Source organism: Ctenopharyngodon idella, chromosome 11 (genome assembly GCF_019924925.1).
Source record: "Ctenopharyngodon idella isolate HZGC_01 chromosome 11, HZGC01, whole genome shotgun sequence".
NCBI lineage: Eukaryota > Metazoa > Chordata > Actinopteri > Cypriniformes > Xenocyprididae > Ctenopharyngodon > Ctenopharyngodon idella.
In genome coordinates, this window is record NC_067230.1 from 17,622,122 (window position 1) to 17,644,556 (window position 22,435).

The 22,435-nt window shown below is 36.5% G+C and overlaps 3 protein-coding genes across 3 annotated transcripts; 1 reads left to right on the forward strand and 2 right to left on the reverse strand.

Moving 5' to 3' along the window:
* The first annotated feature begins 235 nt into the window (after positions 1-235).
* Positions 236-4,688, forward strand: cfap410 (cilia and flagella associated protein 410). The gene is made up of 7 exons (XM_051913227.1): positions 236-492; positions 645-663; positions 1,853-1,899; positions 1,980-2,212; positions 2,282-2,429; positions 2,504-2,600; positions 3,891-4,688. Exons 1-7 carry the CDS (start codon positions 416-418, stop codon positions 4,023-4,025), a joined length of 756 nt encoding a protein of 251 aa, XP_051769187.1. The 5' UTR covers positions 236-415; the 3' UTR covers positions 4,026-4,688.
* orc2 (origin recognition complex, subunit 2) lies at positions 4,671-11,566 on the reverse strand. The gene is made up of 16 exons (XM_051913203.1): positions 11,304-11,566; positions 10,679-10,828; positions 10,459-10,545; positions 10,295-10,372; positions 10,182-10,213; positions 10,051-10,108; positions 8,676-8,845; positions 8,420-8,518; positions 8,232-8,341; positions 7,972-8,104; positions 7,783-7,879; positions 7,564-7,710; positions 5,639-5,810; positions 5,270-5,331; positions 5,069-5,187; positions 4,671-4,993 (listed from the first exon to the last, which is right to left on the reverse strand). Exons 1-16 carry the CDS (start codon positions 11,380-11,382, stop codon positions 4,910-4,912), a joined length of 1,677 nt encoding a protein of 558 aa, XP_051769163.1. The 5' UTR covers positions 11,383-11,566; the 3' UTR covers positions 4,671-4,909.
* Positions 11,567-12,514: 948 nt separating this feature from the next.
* On the reverse strand, positions 12,515-19,589 carry ldb1b (LIM-domain binding 1b). The gene is made up of 10 exons (XM_051913213.1): positions 19,487-19,589; positions 17,931-17,975; positions 17,085-17,160; positions 16,858-16,960; positions 16,447-16,619; positions 16,250-16,372; positions 16,086-16,169; positions 15,697-15,820; positions 15,478-15,626; positions 12,515-14,440 (listed from the first exon to the last, which is right to left on the reverse strand). Exons 1-10 carry the CDS (start codon positions 19,504-19,506, stop codon positions 14,210-14,212), a joined length of 1,128 nt encoding a protein of 375 aa, XP_051769173.1. The 5' UTR covers positions 19,507-19,589; the 3' UTR covers positions 12,515-14,209.
* Between the last annotated feature and the right edge of the window lie 2,846 nt (positions 19,590-22,435).

The window sequence follows — 22,435 nt, forward strand, 5'->3', positions numbered from 1 at the left end:
AGAAATTACACGATGAAATGAAGAATTCCAGTGAATTCCTCAATGCTGACTGAGGCAGTTCATTTCAGGACATTATGTGTAACGATTTAAAGTTAATGAGTTAAAGGAGTAATGTAATGTTTAGTGAGAGTGGAAAAACATTGACCAATAGCAAATGAAACATCATATTTAGAGGTCATCGAGAAGTTTGAAACTCCTGCTTTATTGCGCGAGAACTATCAGATGAATTGTTGGTGTTTTGTCGCCCTCTGCAGCTCATACTGTGAACTGAGCGGGTGGAAACGCGCTGTTGTCATAGACGCGGAGTGGCGCGCATGCGCGGTGACTGAGGGAAGCAGCAGCGATGTGATGTCAACCAGGCGGGTTTGGGATCAATATTGACGCATTCCGAAATAAAACCTTACGATTTATCAACATGAAATTAACCCACAAACTTGTTCTGGCTCGGGCTAAAGCATCAGACCTGGAAAGTGTGAAGAAATTAAACTGCTGGTGTGTTTTTTTTTGCTGTTTGTTAGCGGTTAGCCTGATGAGAACCATTAATTATGATTATTCATTTAGTCTGTGTGGTTGTAGTTAGATATCTTCAGTGTGGATATGTGCTGAATAACTGCATTCTCTAATCATTCCTTCATGTGTTTCAGGGGCTGTAATCTGACAGACGTGAGTATTGAATCTTCTTCTTCTTTTTAATGTGTAAAATAACATTATATTGCAAATAAATGCCATTATATTTCAACACTATTGTCTGTGGAAGCATATTTCTGCCACAGAAGAAAAAAAACATGCTTTGGTATTAATTATGACATGAAAAGTCATATTTATGACAAAAAGTCAGAATGATGACACAAAGTCGAAATTATGAGTCATTTTGAAAAAAAATTATGAGATAAAAAGTGCTTTCAAATCAATTAATCGCGATTAATTGCATCTAACATAAAAGTTTGTAAATATATATTATATATATATACACACACACACACACACTCTTTTATATTAGATGCGATTAATCACGATTAATCGATTTGACAGCACCAATAAAGTCATAATTTTGACTTAGCATGTCAGTTTTTCTAATATTCATCTCAGCAATATATCTTTTGTAATGTCATAATTTAAATTTTTTTGTCATAATTATGACAAAAAGTCAAAATGATGAGATAAAAAGTAGTCCTGTCAAATCAATTAATTGCGATTAATCGCATCTAATATAAAAGTTTGTAAATGTGTATATTTGTATTATTTATATATATATATATATACACAATCTTTTATATTAGATGCGATTAATCGATTTGACAGCACTAATAAAGTCATAATTTTGATTTAGCATGGCAATTTCCAATATTCATCTCAGAAATATCTTTGTAATGTCATAATTTCAATTTTTTTTGTCATAATTATGACAAAAAGTCGAAATTATGATACCAAGTCACAAGATTAAAAAGTCAAACTTTTGAGATAAAAAAGTAGTGCTGTAGAATCAATTAATCGCATCTAACTTAAAAGTTTGTAAATATGTGTATATTTCTATTATTTATATATATACACACACACAAACTTTTGTTAGATGTGATTTATCGCAATTAATCAATGACTAATAAAGTCATAATTTTCACTTAGCATGTCAATTTCCAATATTCATCTTTGTAATGTCATTATTTCAATTGTTTACGTCATAATTATGATTTCTTTTTTATGTGGCATAAATAGGATTCCATAGTTATTATTGGTACTGAATGATTTCCATATTCATATATTACAGTATATCAAACTATTATATAATATGCCATTCATTCAGTACCATAGTATCTATCATAGTAAGTGTATATATGTGTTCAATTCTCCACAGATCTCCATATTTGAGCAGATTCCTAACGTCGAGGTTCTCACACTGAGGTTTGTTTTGAAGTTTCTGGCAATAACTGATAATAAATCTCCTCATGTATCAGTAACAGCGGCTCTCTCTGTGCTCTCAGTGCCAATCAGATCTCCTCTCTGAAGCACATCTCGTCCTGTCAGCATCTCAGCGAGCTCTATCTGAGACGCAACAACATTCAGAGTCTGTCTGAACTCCGGCATCTGAAGAGTCTGAGCTGTCTGAAGGTCCTGTGGCTGGCCGAGAACCCGTGCTGCGACACTGCTGACCCCAGCACATACCGCCTGACCGTCATCAGAAACCTGCCTGGACTGCACAAACTAGACAACCAGGGTGAGCTGAGTTACAGTGACAGATGAAATCATGTACCAGATATGAATATTCATGAGTTTGTTCTGTCAGTGGTTACAGAGGAGGAACTCGCACAAGCATTAAAGGAAGGGGAGGAGCTTGTGAGCCCTTCAAGCCCCGCCCCCACCAGCTCAACCAATGGCCATACAGAAGCAGACTCCGAGAGCGACCCTCTTAATTACAGTATGGAGGAAACGAAGTAAGATCCGACCTTTATTTCTGCTGTGTTTCTGTCTGTGGATGTGAACTGAACACACGCTGATGTCTGTGCAGTAAAATTCGTGCTCAGCTGGGAATGAAGCTGCTGCCTAGAGACAAGTTCCCATCGCTGTCGTCCCCGCGAGAGGCCGGAGACACGTTTAAGAGGAAGGTACAAACAAACACTGTTCGCTCATTCAGCAGCAGCTCATATGCAGTGTTGGGGAAAGTTACTTTTAAAAGTAATGTGTTACAATATTGTGTTACTCCCTAAAAAAGTAACTAATTATGTTACTTAGTTACTTTTTATGGAAAGTTATGCGTTTTATAAATTTTTCTCTGGATGAGACTCACTCTCTTCCAGACCGTGCTGGTATTTTTTTACTTTTGCAAGTTTTTAATGCAGTAATGCATTCAACAACACAGCCTTTATAACATACACCATTTTCTTTTAAAAACACAATGAGAATATTATTATATTCTTTCTGACCACTTAGAATATTTCCTAGCTATGTATGCCATACAAAAGATCTCTTAACATTATGGTTTATATAACCTACTGTACGACTCTTACAAGTGAAGTAATGCATTACATTAATTACATAATGCACATTACTTGTATGTTACATGAAAAAAGTAATCGGATTGCGTAATGCGCGTTACTTGTAATGCATTACTTTACTCGTTACATCAAAAAAGTAATCAGATTGCGTTATGCGCGTTACTTGTAATGCGCTACTTTACTCGTTACATCAAAAAAGTAATCCGATTGCGTTATGCGCGTTACTCGTAATGCGCTTCTTTACTCGTTACATCAAAAAAGTAATCCGATTGCGTTATGCGCGTTACTTGTAATGCGTTACTTTACTCGTTACATCAAAAAAGTAATCAGATTGCGTTATGCGCGTTACTCGTAATGCGCTTCTTTACTCGTTACATCAAAAAAGTAATCCGATTGCGTTATGCGCGTTACTTGTAATGCGTTACTTTACTCGTTACATCAAAAAAGTAATCCGATTGCGTTATGCGCGTTACTTGTAATGCGCTACTTTACTCGTTACATCAAAAAAGTAATCCGATTGCGTTATGCACGTTACTTGTAATGCGTTACTTTACTCGTTACATCAAAAAAGTAATCAGATTGCGTTATGCGCGTTACTTGTAATGCGCTACTTTACTCGTTACATCAAAAAAGTAATCCGATTGCGTTATGCGCGTTACTTGTAATGCGTTACTTTACTCGTTACATCAAAAAAGTAATGATTGCATTATGCGCGTTACTTGTAATGCGCTACTTTACTCGCTGCATCAAAAAGTAATCCGATTGCGTTATGCACGTTACTTGTAATGCGTTACTTTACTCGTTACATAAAAAAAGTAATGATTGCATTATGCATGCTACTTGTAATGTGTTACCCCAACACTGCTCTTATGTAACTCATCGGTGTTCCTCATTTCATAGAGTCACACATTAGAGGCTGTTCTCCTCCTGCTGAAGGATCTGGACGTCGAGGAGCTGAAAATTGTTCAGTCCGTCACAGAGAGCAAACTCAGATCACGCAGTCGACAGAGAGAGAAATCTCCCATCTGTTCATAAACTCACCAGTGGAAAACATTTAAACCAGCAGCCCATGAGCAGCCAGAGTTTACTTTTGGGAAAATGACATACATATTTTGGTGACACTTTACAATAACGTTTCATTTGTTAATGCATTAGGTAACATGCGCAATATATTTCTTACAGCAAAAATAGTTGTTCATTCATGTTAGTTTCACAGTTTATTAATGTTAACACAACTTTGGTTCATGTTCAAATTAACTTTAATAATAAATGCTGTAGAATTATAGTTCATTTTAACTAATGTATTTAATGTTAATAAATGAAACCTTGTTAAACAGTGTTACCCATATTTCTATAACAAACGTCTTTAGATATGTTTATTTTATGTTCAAGGCAGAATATCTCGGATATTAACATTTCAGTCAATTTAAATGACGTCAGTCAGATCACTGCGGTACTTCAGGTAGATTCTGTACAGGACAAAACTAATGAATAATGTTAAAAGCTTTCGTTTGTTTGAATCTGTCATGCTCACTGTTACCAAGTTGCCTTCTCCTGTTCAAACTAAGACGTTTTCCTATTTTGGATGAAATGTTTTGCTTTGTAATTATCTAAAAGAAGTATAACAACATTTTGTGTTGAAATAATACATATGAGAATGTAATTTTATATGTAAATAAATTCAAATGCACAAGAATATTTATTGTTTCCATCATGATCCTACACAATTTTACAGAATACTGTACATGATTAAGTGGCAAAAACATGAATTAAGTGTCGTTTAAACCTGCAGCCGCCTTCAGCCATGTTTCCTTGAACATGAAGTACAAAACCAAATCATTTATGATACAATGTTGACATGTCATTCATCAGAAAGGTCAAGTGCTATTCACGTGGAGGGCATTGATGTTTTCCCGGTTTCACTCCACATCGTTTTTCTCCAGAAAGTCAGTCAGAGTCCCGTTATCCACCGGAATGAGGAGATACTCCACTCCGTCGGCGCCCTGACACACAAATAATGCTGCTTTAATAATCACTTCAGTTATTTTGCACATATGAAGGGACAGGCGAGTTCTGACCTTCTTGGTTCGGATGAGTTTGTGATCTCTGAACTCGGTGAGCTGCGTGCGCAGCGTGATGTCACTGTTCACCAAGAAAGACTCACGACAGCGCTGGTAGAAATCCTGGAAAGACAATCCTGAAAAAACAACAAAACAATCACGTTTTAATATTCAGGAGCTTGATTATAAATGAACTCGGCGGCAGAGACGATGTTTTACCCGTGTACGCAGGATTGTCCTTGTTCTCCAGCTGAAACTCGGCCAGTAATCTGAAGATTCCCCTGCAAATCACATGGACACAACTGACACTTTACAAACATTATATCATACAATACAAAAATTACCATTGGATTTCATATGTACATGTAAATGTATAAATAGTTTCTGAAAACTGAAAATTCCTACTAACAATTTATAATATATATATATTAAATACTGGTGTATGACTGCAAAAAGTTCAAACTTTTCGTATGAATGTCAGTTTCTGCCTTTGTAACTCCAGATTTGTTCCTCACTTTTGACGCAGCATGAAATCCAGCTGCACGTGTGTTTCATAAATGATTTCTGAAAGTGCTTAAGTGTGGTCACCTGGCGTTGGGCGTGAGGGAGCGCAGCACATGTGTGAGCGAGCTGAGCGCCAGCGCCCCCGTCTGCTGCACCAGCAGAGAGTTCTCATACGACGTCTCTTCCGCATACGGCAGGTACGTCGTGGTTTCGTACCACAGCCAGTTGAACATGCTCATCTTCGCCTGATCCCAGACTGAACACAGACCAGGTGTTTGATTACAAACAGGGATTCATGTCTCCATTTATCCAGAGTTCAACATCTACTGAACATTACAAGGCCATTACATCAGTATCTATGGAAGATTGCTTCTGCCACAGAATTAAAAAACTAAATAAAATTTAAAAAAGGTAATTGCGACTTTTTATCTTACAATCCTGACTTTTTTTAAATTTCAGAATTATGAGTTTTTATCTCACAATTCTCACTTTATAACTCGCAATTCTGACTTTTTTCCCCTCACAATTTCAAGTTTATTTTTTTCCAGTTCTGACGTTATTTCTCACAAATGTAAGTTTATAATTCTTTTTTTCACATTTCTGACATTATTTCTCCCAATAGCATTTATTTTTCGCAATTAACTCGCAATTCTGACATTATTTTACGCAATCGTACGTTTATTTTTGCAATTCTGCCATTTTTTCTTGCAACTGCGTTTAATTTATATCTCTCAATTCTAATATAATTTCTCGCAATTGTACGTTTATAACTCGCAATTCTGCCATTTTTTCTCATTATTGCGTTTGTTATAACTCGTAATTCTGAATTTTTTCCTCCGAATTTCAAGTTTTATTTATTTTTCCTCACAATTGTGTTTAATTTTATATATTTTGAATTCTGATGTTATTTCTTGTAATTGCAAGTTTATTTTTCCGCAATTCTGATGTTTTTTTCTCGCAATTGGAAGTTTATACCTCGTAATTCTGACATTGTTTCTCGCTATTGTGTTTAATTCATATCTCTAATTTATATCTCGCAATTCTAATATTTCTCACAATTACATGTTTAATTTTCGCAATTCTGACATTATTTCTCCCAATAGCAAGTTTATTTTTTCGCAATTCTGAAATTTTCTCTTGTAATTTCAAGTTCATAACTTGCAATTCTGAAATTTTATCACTATTGCGTTTAATTTATATCTCGCAATTCTAATATAATTTCTCGCAATTGCATGTTTATAACTTGCAATTCTGGCATTTTTTTCTCGTTATTGCATTTAATTTATAACTTGTAATTCTGAATTTTTTCCTCAGAATTTCAAGTTTAATTTTCGCAATTCTGACTTTTTTCCTCACAATTGTGTTTAATTTTATATTTTGGAATTCTGACGTTATTTCTTGTAATTGCAAGTTTATTTTTTCCGCAATTCTGATGTTTTTATCTCACAATTGGAAGTTTATAACTCGTAATTCTGACATTGTTTCTCGCTATTGCGTTTAATTTATATCTCGCGATTCTGATATTTCTCGCAATTACGTTTAATTTTCACAGTTCTGACATTAGTTCTGACATTAATTCTCCCAATAGCAAGTTTATTTTTTCGCAATTCTGAAATTTTTTCTTGTAATTTCAAGTTCATAACTCGCAATTCGGAAATGTTCTCACTACGTCATTTAAATCTCGCAATTCTGACATTACTTCTCGCAATTGCAAGTTTATGTTGCAATTTTGCCAGTTTTTCTCGTTATTGCATTTAATTTACAACTTTCGCAATTCTGACTTTTTTCCTCGCAATTGTGTTTAATTTATATTTTGAAATTCTGATGTTATTTCTTGTAATTGCAAGTTTATTTATATCTCGCAATTCTGAGTTTGTGTCTAAACTTAGAATTGTGAGAATAAAAAAAGTCCAAATTGCAAAATAACCTTTACCTTTATAATTTATTGTATTCCATGTCAGAAACAAGCTTCCATAGTTATCATCCTAAAGCTAAAGCATGAGACTGACTGAGTGGAGCGTTTATGTGGTCGATGGAGGCCAGCAGGTGCATGTTGGGAACCGCCGCCAGCTGCCCCAGTGCCTGCTGGGTCCTGTCGCCCCTCAGCATGGGCCCGTCGATGTTATTGACGATCAGAAAGACGTGATTGCTGGGGTCTGGAATGAGAACACATGACTTACAGCCACCGAAGACCATCAGAGATGAGTTCAGTCATGCACAAGCCGTACCTTCTTTGAGAGTTTTGACGATGAAGTCGACCTGGTCTTCAGGATTACGGAAACTTCCCTCATGTTGGAACACGTCTGCAGTGATGCTGTTTAAGATCTGGAGGATTACAGGAAGATTCAGATGATCACAATCAGATCAAAGCTGTTGGCGAACATTTAAAGCGGCAGACGAGAGAAACATAAACTGACCGATTTGAGGGTCATACTGGGGAAGAAGCCATTGACCACCACATGATCGTAGTCCGACAGCATGGACGTGCGAAACTTCTCCAGCAGAAGCTTCTTGGAGCCCAAACCGTAGATCAAGATGTTAAAGCCCATGCTGCAATATTACCAGACAAACACCAGATGAGCATGTGCACTCTCACACACAGTCTCTCTCACACACACACACACACACACACACACACACACACACACACACACACACACACAGACAGACACTCAACTGCAGCTGCAGCATCCACTGGTCGAAGTTCTTCTCATGTTTTGCGTTCAGCTGATTAATTTCTTCTGCAAATCGTGGAGGGTTGTCCCTCAAAAGGCTGAGCAGAGTTTCCTACAAAACACAATCGAACACCTGCGTTAGATCTCGTACAGATCCCATAATCCTCAGCGGCGGCTCAAGATCACTGACCCGGTCCAGTTTGGGTGTCTGGAGCTTCTGGAGCGTCCGGTCGGACGTCAGCACTTTAGAGCTGCTGTGAGCTTCGAAATATTCCTCCACCAGATCAGACTGAGGGGAAAGAGTCGCATTCATGGGCGAAAGAGGAAATTTATAGAAGAATACAAGAAGTATTTATAATATACATTTATACATACAGACTTAAAGTAAACGTTCATGATAAATTTCAGGGTCACCTGAAGGTTAAAGGTCAGGATGAAACGCTCACCTCTTTCTTGCCCTTCTTACTGGGGGTCTTATAGAGGGCGGCGGCGGATGTGGCCGCAGCGTTTTTACTGGGTGTTTTGGGTTTTGGGGTCTCGTGTTCTTCAGCATCATCATCATCCTCAGAGTTCGAGGGTGAGAAGTCGCTCTCGCTGTCTGACCTCAGGTTCGGAGCTGCGCCACAATTACAACAAAACATCAATCTGTGAGACGCAGGTGACAGGAAATACACACACGAACACAAAACTACAAGACAAACAAATCCATAACAGGGAATGATTGACTAGTGCACGTTATTCTGAAGAAAACAATATTGAGTTTAATATCCTGTTTCACAGTTAGAAGTTATAGACGTAAAATTTACTTATTTAGTATAAATGGTTATTTTTACACCTATTACTAACAGCCTTCATATCTGAAACACTATTTGTCAGAAAAATGTCTATTTTAATAGTTAGAGAAGATATCATTTTAAATAGGGAAAATTTGAGGTTTTTTTTTTAAGATAAATCAATTACATTCTTTTCATTGTAATATAATTTTTTTTACAATAAGATCAATAAATTATGACTAATTTATTATAATCTAATAACTATACAAATAATGATTTGTTAATTATAAGACTTTTATTTGTAAGCTTAAATGCGTAATTTTTAGGGTAATTTATGTGCTGAATTTATTCTGGAATTTAAAGTAAATTTTCTTTGCCAATTTAGTTATTATCCTGTACATTTTTGTTAGTATTTATTTATTTTTGGAAGAAAATAATATTGTATGGCAGGGTTATTATCGATAACTAAACCTAATAAAAATGTTTCTGTTAATAAAAAATAAATATTTCTGTTAATAATAAGCTGAAATAAAAAATATTATTAGTTATAATTATATAACTAATAATGCATATATATATATATATATATATATATATATATATATATTTTTATATATAAAAACAATTATATAACAAGTACTTGAAAAACTTAAACCAAAATAAAATAAAAATGTTGACTTCTTGGCAGTAAACTGAAATAAGTTTAAGTTGAAGCACAAAAATTAATAAATGTAAATAAATAAAAACTAAAACTGAAATAAAAATAAATTAACCTTAAATAGCAATATTTAAAACTAAAAAACTAAAAAAGAAAAAGACAGAAAATGACTAAAAACTAAACTAAAATGAAAACTAAAAATATAAAAATAAAAGCTAATTAAAATGTAATAAACTATAATAAAACTAAAACGAAAAATAAATTAAAGCTGTTGTATTAAAATATTGTATTGCTCTTTATGTTTTGCATGTTTAATGTCACTGTCATTATGGATTAGTTTTGTTGTTTGTCTTCTTATTGTTAATAATTAAAAATAAACCCCAAACGAACCTGCGAGTCTCTTCCTCAGCCGGTGGGGTGTCGTGGAGATGAACTGCACCTTCTTTCCCTGAGCAGACGTGAGTTTATAAGTGAGTAAAACACAAACGCATGTAAAAACCTATAATGTGTTTCAGTTTCACCTTCTGAGGGGTTTTGTTCTGACCGGCTGATTCTGGAGAGACGGACAGAGAAAACGAGAGTCAGTCTTTAAACTGAGAGAGGGATAAAAACAAACTACAGGATCAGGACGAACTTTTGCTGGACGTCTCCTCGTTGGTGTCTGACGTGCTGAAGGTCACGCTCTTCCCAGGTGTCCGAGCCCATTCAGACGCTGGACAAACACACGACACACTCGTCATCAGTCACGGATCTGCTTTTTTGAGTGTTAATTGAGTGGTGTGATTAGTGTCCACTCACCCATCTGAGCCATTTTATTCCCTCGTTTGATGGTCTGAAACGAGAAGACAGCCGATCCAGCCGTGACGGCTGCGTTTTCACTCTCATCTGGGAAATAAACAAGCAACGAGACGAATCATGTACAAATATATCACATATATATCTGCTTCCCGACGGGTTTATTCGGAGCACATGACCAGCTGACGGCACATGATCTGTTAGTGATGATGTGAATCTTCACCTTGTGATCCAGTGCACAGAACGTCCACATAGTTCTGCTCATTAAACACCTCTTCATCATCATCCTCTTCCTCCTCAGGAGATCTTTTGGATTTCTGAGGGGTTTTGAGGGTCACTAGCGTCTGTACGGATCCATTAGCTACTTTTATATCTGTAGAGACATATTCATAATCATAAGATGCTGACAAAATACACACACACATATATATATATATATATATATATCAGTGTTATTATAGTTAACTGAAATTAAAAACTGAAACCATAAATGTTGCTTGAAATAAATTCGAAATAAACTAATTCAAAATATTAATAAAACTATAGTAGTATCTCAATGATACTAAAATAACACACACACACACACATATATATATATATATATATATATATATATATCTCAGGTAACAAAATACCATGGTATTCCCATACATATACCATAGTACTACTTCTACAGTATTATTTTGGTAAGTATGGTATCACAAAACAAAAAATACTGCTTGTGTGGTAATTTATAGTTTTAAAAGTAAAAGCAAAAAGCTGATGGAGTGTATAGAAAGTTTTGGTAAAACACACATATATCGATCTCATGAAGTTATTAATGTAAAATTTAAGAGAAACACTTTTACCTTGTTGTTTCTCAACAATATGATCCAAAACATCTTCATCAGCCACGAACCGAACCTCTAACGGCTGTTTCTGTGTCATCCTGCTGCTCAGACACTAAACCCCGACATTAAACTGTAATATCTGTCCCACAGAGATGTTTATTAACATTTGTTTTGATAATAACGCTTCATTTTGCACGATTAGACCTGTTGAAAATGTGAGGTAACGTTACTGCTTTCGGCGCCACGGGAAAGATTTTAACCCACGTGTGACAGGACGAGGGTCACGTGAGTCGCTCCGGCCAATTAGAATGAGGCTTCATTGTAAACTACACCTTCCATAGTTCCTGGGTCGACGTCATTTTTTATTATTATTATTTTTTATTTTTTACTGCGGGTGTGTTAAACTCTTTTTCCTTAAAAGTTAAATGTTTAACTTCCTGCTTAATTTGAATCTGGAATAAAAATGGAAAACGGCTGCATCTCCTAAAATTAATTCTCAAGTCAACGCAAATTGCTGTGATCGGTCCATCCAAAGCAGCGCTAAGAAAAGTAACAGCTATCACGTGATAGTCGCTGATTGTTGCTGATTGTTCTATTTCAACGGTTGTTTTTATTAAAACGCAGTTGATAATAATCAATCAACAGATAATAAAATCCCAGTTAATCGCAATCGAAGAGCTTTAAAGCATAATTAGCGTAAATCTGACAAATAAAAACGCGTTTCGCGTCGAAGCTCTAGATGTCACTATCAGCACTAACATTATTTTCATGACCTCTTCTGCTCTGCCACACTTCACTATATTATTATACGATATTCATTCTCTCTGATACAGAAATGTCATTTGATAATGTTCTGACCGGTTTCAATCCAGCCGAGGCGATTTTAAATGTCACTGGACTGAACTGAAAGATTAAATTCACCCTTTCACACATGAATCAGGTTATTATCAAGAAACTGTTATTGCAATATGAAATATAAAAGGGCATATCAGGTTCTGTACTCAAAACCAAATGCAATGCAATAATACACAAAAGCAACAGTCAAATATTGTATAAAATAAACTCGCATGAACAATCAGGGACATAATGAGGTGATTTTTGTGGATGAAATCACTTTTTGTAGTTTTATACTTTTTATAAGAACATTCTCCTGTTTGTAGAAACATTTCAACTACAAACATCAGATTTAAACTGCATTTTATAACTAAATCACACAGAGACAGAAATCCTTAAAGTGAAAATTCATATTTTATTGGTTCCATACATTAATTTAATCAAGGGCAGAAATTAAGAAAACAAAGTTATATCAAACAGGGGCATCTACAAGGTTAAAGGTTTGTTTCAATCGCAAGTGCAGACCTTAAATTCATTCAGATTGATTCGGCTGGTCAGAAAGAGAGAGAAAAAAATCAAATAGTACAAAAATCGAGTTCAAAGGCTTCAGTATTATTGGGTGTGGGTGAAAAAACAACATGTCTCGTTGATCACAGCTGGTCTCCCTTCAACAGACGAAACGTTCATGTGTGTGAGAGAACGAAACAAAACACAGAAAACAAGCGTCTTCTGAGACAGATCTGAAACTATCAGGCGACAAACACAGACTGTGCCCTTGATTTCAATTAATCAGTTTTACACAAATTAAAAAATGATAATAAAGAGGGGGAAAGACGAGGTTGATGTGTTTTTCTCTTTTTACACATTAGATCAGAATGGCTTTATGTAACTCTAAGGAGGAATACATCTCAATACAGTTATACAGAACTCTGCTACTACCTTAAATATACAAGCACAAGTACACAAAAATGAACCAAAAGCCCACACTAAATGACTCTCTTTAAAAAATAATACAAACCAATAGAATCTGAGGGTTGAAATCTTTAAGAACCTTGACGGTTCTGTTACTCCTTGGTTTGCAGCTTTCAACGTCGGCAAAAAAAATAAAAGAAACCAAATAAAAACATTCTAGGGAAATAGAGGCTGGTATAAAACACGGATAAAATTCTCCAAAACGTGTCTGAGTTGAAACGCTCTTCATGTTTCAAATGTCCGTTGTGTTTGAGAGCAGAACGCGTCCAGCTCACATTTCACTCCAAAATTATGCAAAAATAAGAAATTATCTAGTGTATTTTTTAAAACAACAAGGATTTTTTTTTTGCGATTAAACATTTTCTCCTGCAAATTCTCTTTACTGTAATGCAAAGCAACAGAAAAAGATTTAAATTGAAACGTATCTATGGTAACACTTTACTTTAAGCCTTTGTGCATAATGCATTATAAAGATATTCATAATGCTCCGTTATATTTGCATTGCAATGCATTATACTTTCTAAAGGCGTAACAATGAATAGAGTTGCAATACAAGGCATAATTAATGCATTAAAATACTCATAATGCACTATATATAAAGGCTTTATGTAAAGCGTATTTATATTTCACGGTAGTGTTTTGATTTATGCTTATTTAAAATTAATTTTATAGTTTCTATTACTGCAATACAGTGTTATAATTGCAGGGAACAGAAAATTACCTTTTAAAATATGATTATTAGTAAAAATAAAGATGTTCTCATGTTTTATTTTCAACATGCAAAATGTAACGTGGTTTTGGGGTGAAACAGGAGCTGGATGTTTGTCGACAGGCTCGGTTTGTCTTGTTGGCGGTTTACGTGGTCAGATTTCTCCGTTCCGTCTTAACTTAAACATGTGAACTATCTACAGGCTCCTCAGAGGAGTTTCGTCCCCGTAAAACACCAACAAAACCACGAGCGCTCGGTTCAAAACTGTCCTGTGTGTTTCTGTTTGATGCTCATCTCTGGTCCTCTGCTGACAGGAAGAGCAGCTGCAGGTAGATGAATGCACCTCTTTCTTCCCATTGGATGCCCAACACTCCCGTTGGCTCCGCCCCCTCCCGCCCCACCCCCAGTCTCACTGAGACGCCTGTGAGGTGGGGTTGTCGTTCTTGCCCTCCTGGCTGGACGGAGGCTTGTTGTTCCAGGGGCTGTTGGCGCCCAGCGCGGGCGAGTTGTTAAAGCTGTCCTCGTCGTCGATACCGTTAGCGGCGTCAAACTGCGTGTTCTCCAGCCGCGTGATCAGACGCTCGTCCTCGTCTCCAAACTCGCCGCCCATCAGCGTGGGCTCACCCACCACCATCACATCCTGAGCGGAGGAACAGAACAACAACATCAGCACTCTGGGAGCAAAACGATGACCGTTTTTGGCAAAAAATAAATAAATAAATAAATAAATAGAAATATATCAAAATACAAGTAAATATGTAGGCCTATTTATTTATTTATAAATTGTTTATATATAATATGTATAAATTATATTAAATATAATTTATACACATTTATACATGTATATTTATATATTCAATTACATTAAATACATGAATATATAAATATACATGTATACATATAAATAAAATGCATATAATATAAAATACATATAAATAATAACACCACAAAAATATTTATATATATATATATATATATATATAAATAAAAAAATAAATTAAACAAATGTTATATATATATGTGTATAATTAATATATATATTTTTGTAATGTTATTTATATGTATTTTATACTATATATATATTTTATTTATATGTATACATGTATATTTATATATTCACATACTTAAAATTATATATATATATATATATATATATACACACACACACACATAAATAAAATATATATATAATACATATAAATAACATTACAATATATAATATATATTAATTAAACACACATATATATATTAAATAAGTGAATATATAAATATACATGTATACATGAATAAAAAAAAAAATGCTTATGCGTAATCATGAATATATAAATACAGTATGTAAATATATAATATATATAATTACATTAAATACATGAATATATAAATATACATGTATACATATAAATAAATGAAATGTATATAAAAAAATATGCATATAAATAAAATAAAATTAAATAAAGGTATATATATGCAAAAAAAAATAAAATAATAATAATAATAATAATATATATATATATATATATATATATATATATATATATATTAAAAAAAAAAAAAAAAATTTTTTATAAACTTCATCTATGTTTTGAATGGCTGTGATTTTGTTGCTTGATGTTGGAAGCATGTTGCTTGTGTTTATGTTGTAAGACAGCGACTCCAGTGATGTGATTGGTCACTCACCGGGACCTGACTAGACAGCGGGAAACTGTTTGCTGGGCTCTTCTTCTTGCTGTTGCTGTTGTTGTTTGTTCCGCCGCCTGCGCTCATGGTGCTGCCGCCCGACATCTTACGCTTCCGCCGCTTACTTGGCGCCTGTCTGGCTGGTTCGGCTGCAGAGAGACGCGACACGTTACACAAACACCAGCGGTACATCTGAGAACGGAAAGAAGGATTCCTCACCTGGTGGAGCGACCATCCTCTGCCACTTCTGGAACAGACACGTCTTCAGACAGTCTCGGGGACTCAGACTGTACGTCTTGTGCCTGGACATCAGCTCCTGCATGGGCTCCAGGATTACACACAACTGAGACACACAACAACAAGAGAAGTTACTCTTCTGCTGAATGACAGCCAAACTTCATCCACAAAAATTTTGTTAATAAAGTGATCGAGCTAGAAGAACAGTGTGAGAACTTCTGTTCTCTCTGTATCATCTCAGAGAGCATTTATAATGTTTAACACATGTGCAGTACGATGATTTTAGCATTTTTGACGTTTCAGTGTGGATGAGGAAACAAAAACACTGTTTTCAAGGATTAATGTCGATGTAGCCAGTGTGATGTTCGTACTCTGAGGTAGTTGAGGGTGGAGTTTGACAGGCCGCATCTGGTGATGTTTTTGGAAAGCTGATCCAACATCTGTGGGTCCTGTGCCTGAGACGGAAACACACCATTGTCATACATAAAAACAAACATGTGTAATTCTACAGCGAGATCCAGGAGGAGGAACTGACATGCATGGCCAGGATGCTGCGGGGAATGAGTTCTCTGTGCTGCCGGATGCTGAAATGCCACGTCTTTATTCTCATCATGTCATCAAACATGAACTCCAGGTACAGACGGCCCTCCACACACACCTGAGGAGACCAGCAGAGAGTTACACACACACACCAAAATCATTACATTAAACATTACGTTAAACAACACACACCTGAGTGAACATGGGTTTGCCGTTCTGCGTGACCATAGTACACTGATCGCAGTCCAGAGACACGAAGTTGTTGTGGAAAGACTCTTTAGGGTGTTTCAGGACGTAGTAGAGCTCGTTAGCGCCGCCCTCAAACACACTCCTGAAGTAACGAGGAATCAGCGTCCGACCGATCGCTGAAGAGAGACAATAACGCATCCATCAGAGAAAGAAATCAATTCAACTCTCAAAGTGTTTTGGAAATCTTTCACTAAATGTCACAACATAATGAGCAGTGAAATTGTGCTTTTATGAAACTGAATGTCACATCTGTGATGAAACAAAAGCAACAGTGTGCCATTGTTTGAGTTATTTTTTATAGTGAGGCACAGAGATGTTAATATCAGGTCTGAACGTCTGATATGTGATACTCACTGTATCGTTTCGGACCGTCCTCCAGACAAAATGTGATAGTGAGCATAGCATCATCCTCAAAGAATTCAGTAGTGAAAGCGTCCCACCACAGATTATCACACTCCTGAGAGAGAGAGAAACATTCATTCAGCTGATGTTTCTGCGCTAAACTTACAGGGTTTACATGTTTCTGATAGTTACGACTGAGAGCTATAAATGTAAACAGAAATCCAGAACATGCACCTCACCTCCGTCCAGTTCTGAAGCCGTTTGTTGAGTTCAAATATCCTGTAGTCTGTCTGATTCCCATAAGGTGTGTGTCTCCTGAGAAAGACAGAGTGTGTTAACACTCACACACTCACACTTTCTGCACTTTATATGCGTCGTGCTTTTAATAATAAACATCCTAATACAGCACCTGTTTGTTTTAATGTAACACGGTTGTGCATTTGATACATTTCCAAGGCATCTAAATGATCTGATAAGCCTGTCGCACTCAATCTCCTCCAGTCCTTCTGATCGTTTAGACTGTTTTATCAAGTAAAAGTCTTTTAGTATAATTGTACAAACTTCAGCTCGTGTCTTTCAGCTCTGATTTTATCAAGTAAACGTAAGAATAACTTTGATATTGTTAGTAATATTTCAGCTGGACTGAAGCAGGTTTAACCAGAAAAATCATGAGTATCAAATACGATCATCAGGTTTATTTGTTCATCTCTCAATCATCATTGTATCGCATTATATTATATGTTTTAAAACTACATCAAACAAAGCATTTAAATATCATCTTACTAAGACACATTATTGGCAGAATTTGATATTTAAATGCATTTTATCAGAATGTCATCTTAAATATCAGCATCTGCACCAAATTTCATATTTTTGCTCAGTTTGGGCCTTTAAATTAAATTAAGGTGTTTTTTCCTCCATCAGACTATATGAGCCATAAAAGCATCAAAGAACATATGCACACTTTTTTTATATATATATATATTTTGTCTAAAGGTTCAATTAACCATTTAATAACTGATTTTTCTGACTATAATGTCATATGTCAGGCTTTACGGGGTTAAAGAGATGTGTAAATGCCTCACCCGATGCCCGGCTCCAGATATGTGGGGGGATACATGGGCGTCGGGCTGCAGAAACAAAACAGAAGGCCATGAAAGATCATGTCAAACCTCATAATGTTCAAATAACATGCTTAATAAATTCCACACAGCCCTCACAAGGCCACTGTAACAAACGTTCAGACGCTGAAGCAAACAAATGCAGTTCTCTGGCTGTAGGCGCCATTACAGCCAGGAAGCCAACCAGTCATTTTCTGTATTTATCAGCATGCCACAGTAGATATGACACCCGTTAGACTTTACTGCCCTGCCACACTGGAAGCCACACCCACTTCCTTGGATGCTGTCCAATCCTGGATACTGATTGACAGCTCGTTTCCACCACAGAGCGGAATGAGTCCTGTGGACACGAGCACTTCCTGCTCCCGCTATCTGACAGAAACAAGCGCTGATGCAGCTCTTCTGTGCACACAGGAAATCGCAACGCAGCATCCAAACAGCCACTGAACCTCACGAGTGATCATTTTAGTGCTGAATAAAAATATACTTATAATATGCCTCGACAGACAGGATTTAAAATCAAATTTCAGGCTTTCAGACCCTTTTAAGACCTGCACAAATTAAATTAATACCATATGTCCATTCAGAAAAGCATGATACAATCTCAAAATAATCATGCATCTCAGAATCTTTCACTTGATTAAACTGGCCGCGGCACACATTCAACGAGGACTTCAAGAGTTAGTTCACGCAAAAATGACATTTCTGTCATTAATTCCTCACCCTCATGTCGTTCCACACCCGTAAGACCTTCGTTCATCTTCAGAACACAAATTAAGTTATTTTTTAAGAAATCCGAGAGACTTATATTGCATAGACAGCAATATAATCGACACTTTCAAGGTCCAGAAAGGAACTAAAGACATCGTTAAAACAGTCATGTGACTGCAGTGGTTCAACTTTAATGTTATGAAGAGATGAGAATACTTTTTGTGCGCAAAAACAAAACAAAAATAACTTTATTCAACAAATTCATCTCTCCCCGTCATTATCCTACGCTATTTTCATTGCAGCGATTCCGTGTTTACATCAGAACAGCGACTCAGTATTGGCTGAAGCTGATCACGTGATCAGCATGACGCATGTGTGTGATGCTGACACAGGAGCCGACCAATAATGAGCCGTTCTGATGTAAACATGGACTGTGCTCACGATGTGTGAGTCTGACAGGGATGCAGAGATGAATTTGTTGAATAAAGTTGTTATTTTTGTTTTGTTTTTGAGCACAAAAAGTATTCTCGTCTCTTCATAACATTAAGGTTGAACCACTGCAGTCACATGACTGTTTTAACGATGTCTTTAGTACCTTTCTGGACCTTGAGGGTGTTGATTATATTGCTGTCTATGGACGAGTCTCTCGAATTTCATCAAAAATATCTTAATTTGTGTTCTGAAGATGAACGAAGGTCTTACAGGTGTGGAACAACATGAGGGAGAGTGATTGACAGAAATTTACATTTTTGAGTGAACTAACCCTTTAAAATAACTGGTGACTTTGAAACAGATTAACATCAGCTCACCCCACGTCTCTGTCCAGCATGGTGCCGGGGTGGAAGGGGGGGAAAGCACTTCCGTTGGGGGGCTCCTTTGGGGAGTACAGCTTGAATGACTTGGAGGAACAGCCTGAGTGGAGAGAGAGAGAGAGATGAGCTTGTTCAGCTATAATTCGACAACACAGAGTTTAACAACATAACATTCATCATCATATTATTATGATTTCTGAAGGATCATGTGACACTGAAGACTGGAGTAATGATGCTGAAAATTCAGCTTTGATCACAGAAATAAATATATATTCACACAGAAAACAGCTGATTTAAAGCGCAATAATATTTCAGGGATCCAGTGGCTCTAAACCCCACAGATGTTGATTTTGAAAAGCCTTTTGGGAAAAGAGCACATGTATAGTGTGTGAGTGTATGTGTGTGTGTGTGTGTGTGTGTGTGTGTGTGTGTGTGTGTGTGTGTGTGTGTGTGTGTGTGTGAGGGGGGCAGTACAGTGACTGTCTCTCACACTCGAGCAGTAAAGACCCTCCATAAACTCAGCGCAGGGGGCGAAGGTCAGCCACACCCCTCACCCCCTCCATCCCGCCAATTAAACACATCTATAACACGATGCATTCAGCCACAATGAGGTCACGACCCCTGTTGTCGCGGGAACAGCTCCGCCTCATAATGACTGCTTGACGTGTCTCGCAAATAAATCTGAGAGCTGTCAACGTCACGGGCGCGTCGTAAAATGGAGGGTCGAGCGGCACAGGAAGACAGTCTCTAATTGATTTATACAAACAATCATTTCAGAGTAACATTCAAAAACACGGCAAACAACAACTACTGGATTCGGAGTCTATTGCGGACATGTTTGAGGTTAAAAATATATATAAAAATGTGTGTATATATACACTATGACTATCTGTAAAGCTGCTTTGAAAACTAAACTAATAACTGTCTTGACTAAAAAAAAAAAAGGCAGCATTTCCTATCCAGATACCCATGTTTTTATAGTCAATAATCATAAATTATAACCACACAACATTGGCTATTTCTGGATGTTAAATCAAACTTTAACATTATTAAAGGGTTAGTTCACCTAAAAATGAAAATTCTGTCATTAATTACTCTCCCTCATGTCGTTCCACACCCGTAAGACCTTCGTTCATCTTCAGAACACAAATTAAGATATTTTTGATGAAATCTGAGAGGGTTTTTTTTATCCTCAATAGAAAGCAATGAAATTACCACATTCAAGGTCCAGAAAAGTAGTAAAATCATCATTAAAACAGTCATGTGACTGCAGTGGTTCAACCTTAATGTTATGAAGAGACGAGAATACTTTTTGTGCGCAAAAACAAAACAAAAATAACAACTTTACTCAACAAATTCATCTCTCCCCGTCATTATCTTACGCAGGTGACGCAGTAACACAGTGAAGCTTCCGTGTTTACGTCCAAACGCCAGCTCAGTATTGGCCGAAGCTGATCACGTGATCAGCACAACTCATGCGTGTGATGCTGACGCAGGAGCCGGCCAATAATGAGTCGGTGTTCGGACGTAAACATGGAAGCGCTGGACGTAAACAACGTATGAGAATGACAGAAGAGAAGAGATTAAAGTTGTTATTTTTGTTTTGTTTTTGAGCACAAAAAGTATTCTCATCTCTTCATAACATTAAGGTTGAACCACTGCAGTCACATGACTGTTTTAACAATGTCTTTAGTTCCTTTCTGGACCTTGAAAGTGTTGATTATATTGCTGTCTATGGACGAGTCTCTCGGATTTCATCAAAAATATCTTAATTTGTGTTTTGAAGATGAATGAAGGTCTTACGGGTGTGGAACGACATGAGGGTGAGGAATTCATGATGGGTGAACTAACCCTTTAACCTAGTAGGTGCTTTTAACCAAAGTGATTTACATGACCAGACAACGAAACATGTGTTTGATAAGAAACATGAAGCATGCTGAAGCAAATCTGTCTACAAGAAACCAACAAAAACAAAATATCCTGCTGAAGTTAAAAGCAAATAACTGCCTGTAAGTTTGAAGAGCAACACATGCTCAACGTAAACAAGATTTTCCAACCGATTAAACATCTACGATCAGATGTCAGACGTGGATTTCATCTGAAGGGCAGCATGATTTCATCTCTGTCCTGGTTCAGACACCTGATAAACAAACACACTTCAAAACTGACATCCATCTAAAAGACTTCACTGTTATTGGTGATTCACTGTCATATACGTGCGTGTTCCCTAGACAGACAACTGAAAGATTCAGAGCAAACTTCAATCTGGCGCTCAGGAAGTGTTCCGAAATCAGAGCACATCCTTCATTAAACATTCATAACACAGACTTTGAGCCATTAAATATTCACTGGGCACAGGTTAGTCCTGCTCACGGACAGTCCAACACAAATCCCTTCTAAAACGGCACCACACTTATCAATATTACACGGCCAACAACACCTTCCATGTCAGACGTGACTATATTCAACTTCACAGGATGCATGCAGAAAGAAATCAGCATTTTTCCCTGTTCAGCCATTTAGTAAGTAAATAAAATGTGTGCATTAGATCTTAAGAGCATCCCATTAAGAGATATAATTCAACTGCTGCTTAATGACTTTCTAAATCAAATCAAACAACAAACTCTCGTGCAGTAAATTGCTTTCTTGAAAACATCAGCACCACATGCACATTACTTCAGGCTACAATGTGACCGTAATCTAATTCCCATCTAAATGTGCCACATGATAAGTTGAGAGCGTATAGGACAGATACAGCTCTGAACATACGAATGACATGTTGTGTTGATTTTATGCCTGACATAACCGGCTAATGGTCCATCGCATGTGAAAAGTGGGAAACGATGATCATATGATCTCTGCTAATGACTGTTTTCACCACAACACCACAGAGACCCTCGAGATGATGCTGATGGCTTCCAGTAAATGGAAATTACTGCGAATTAA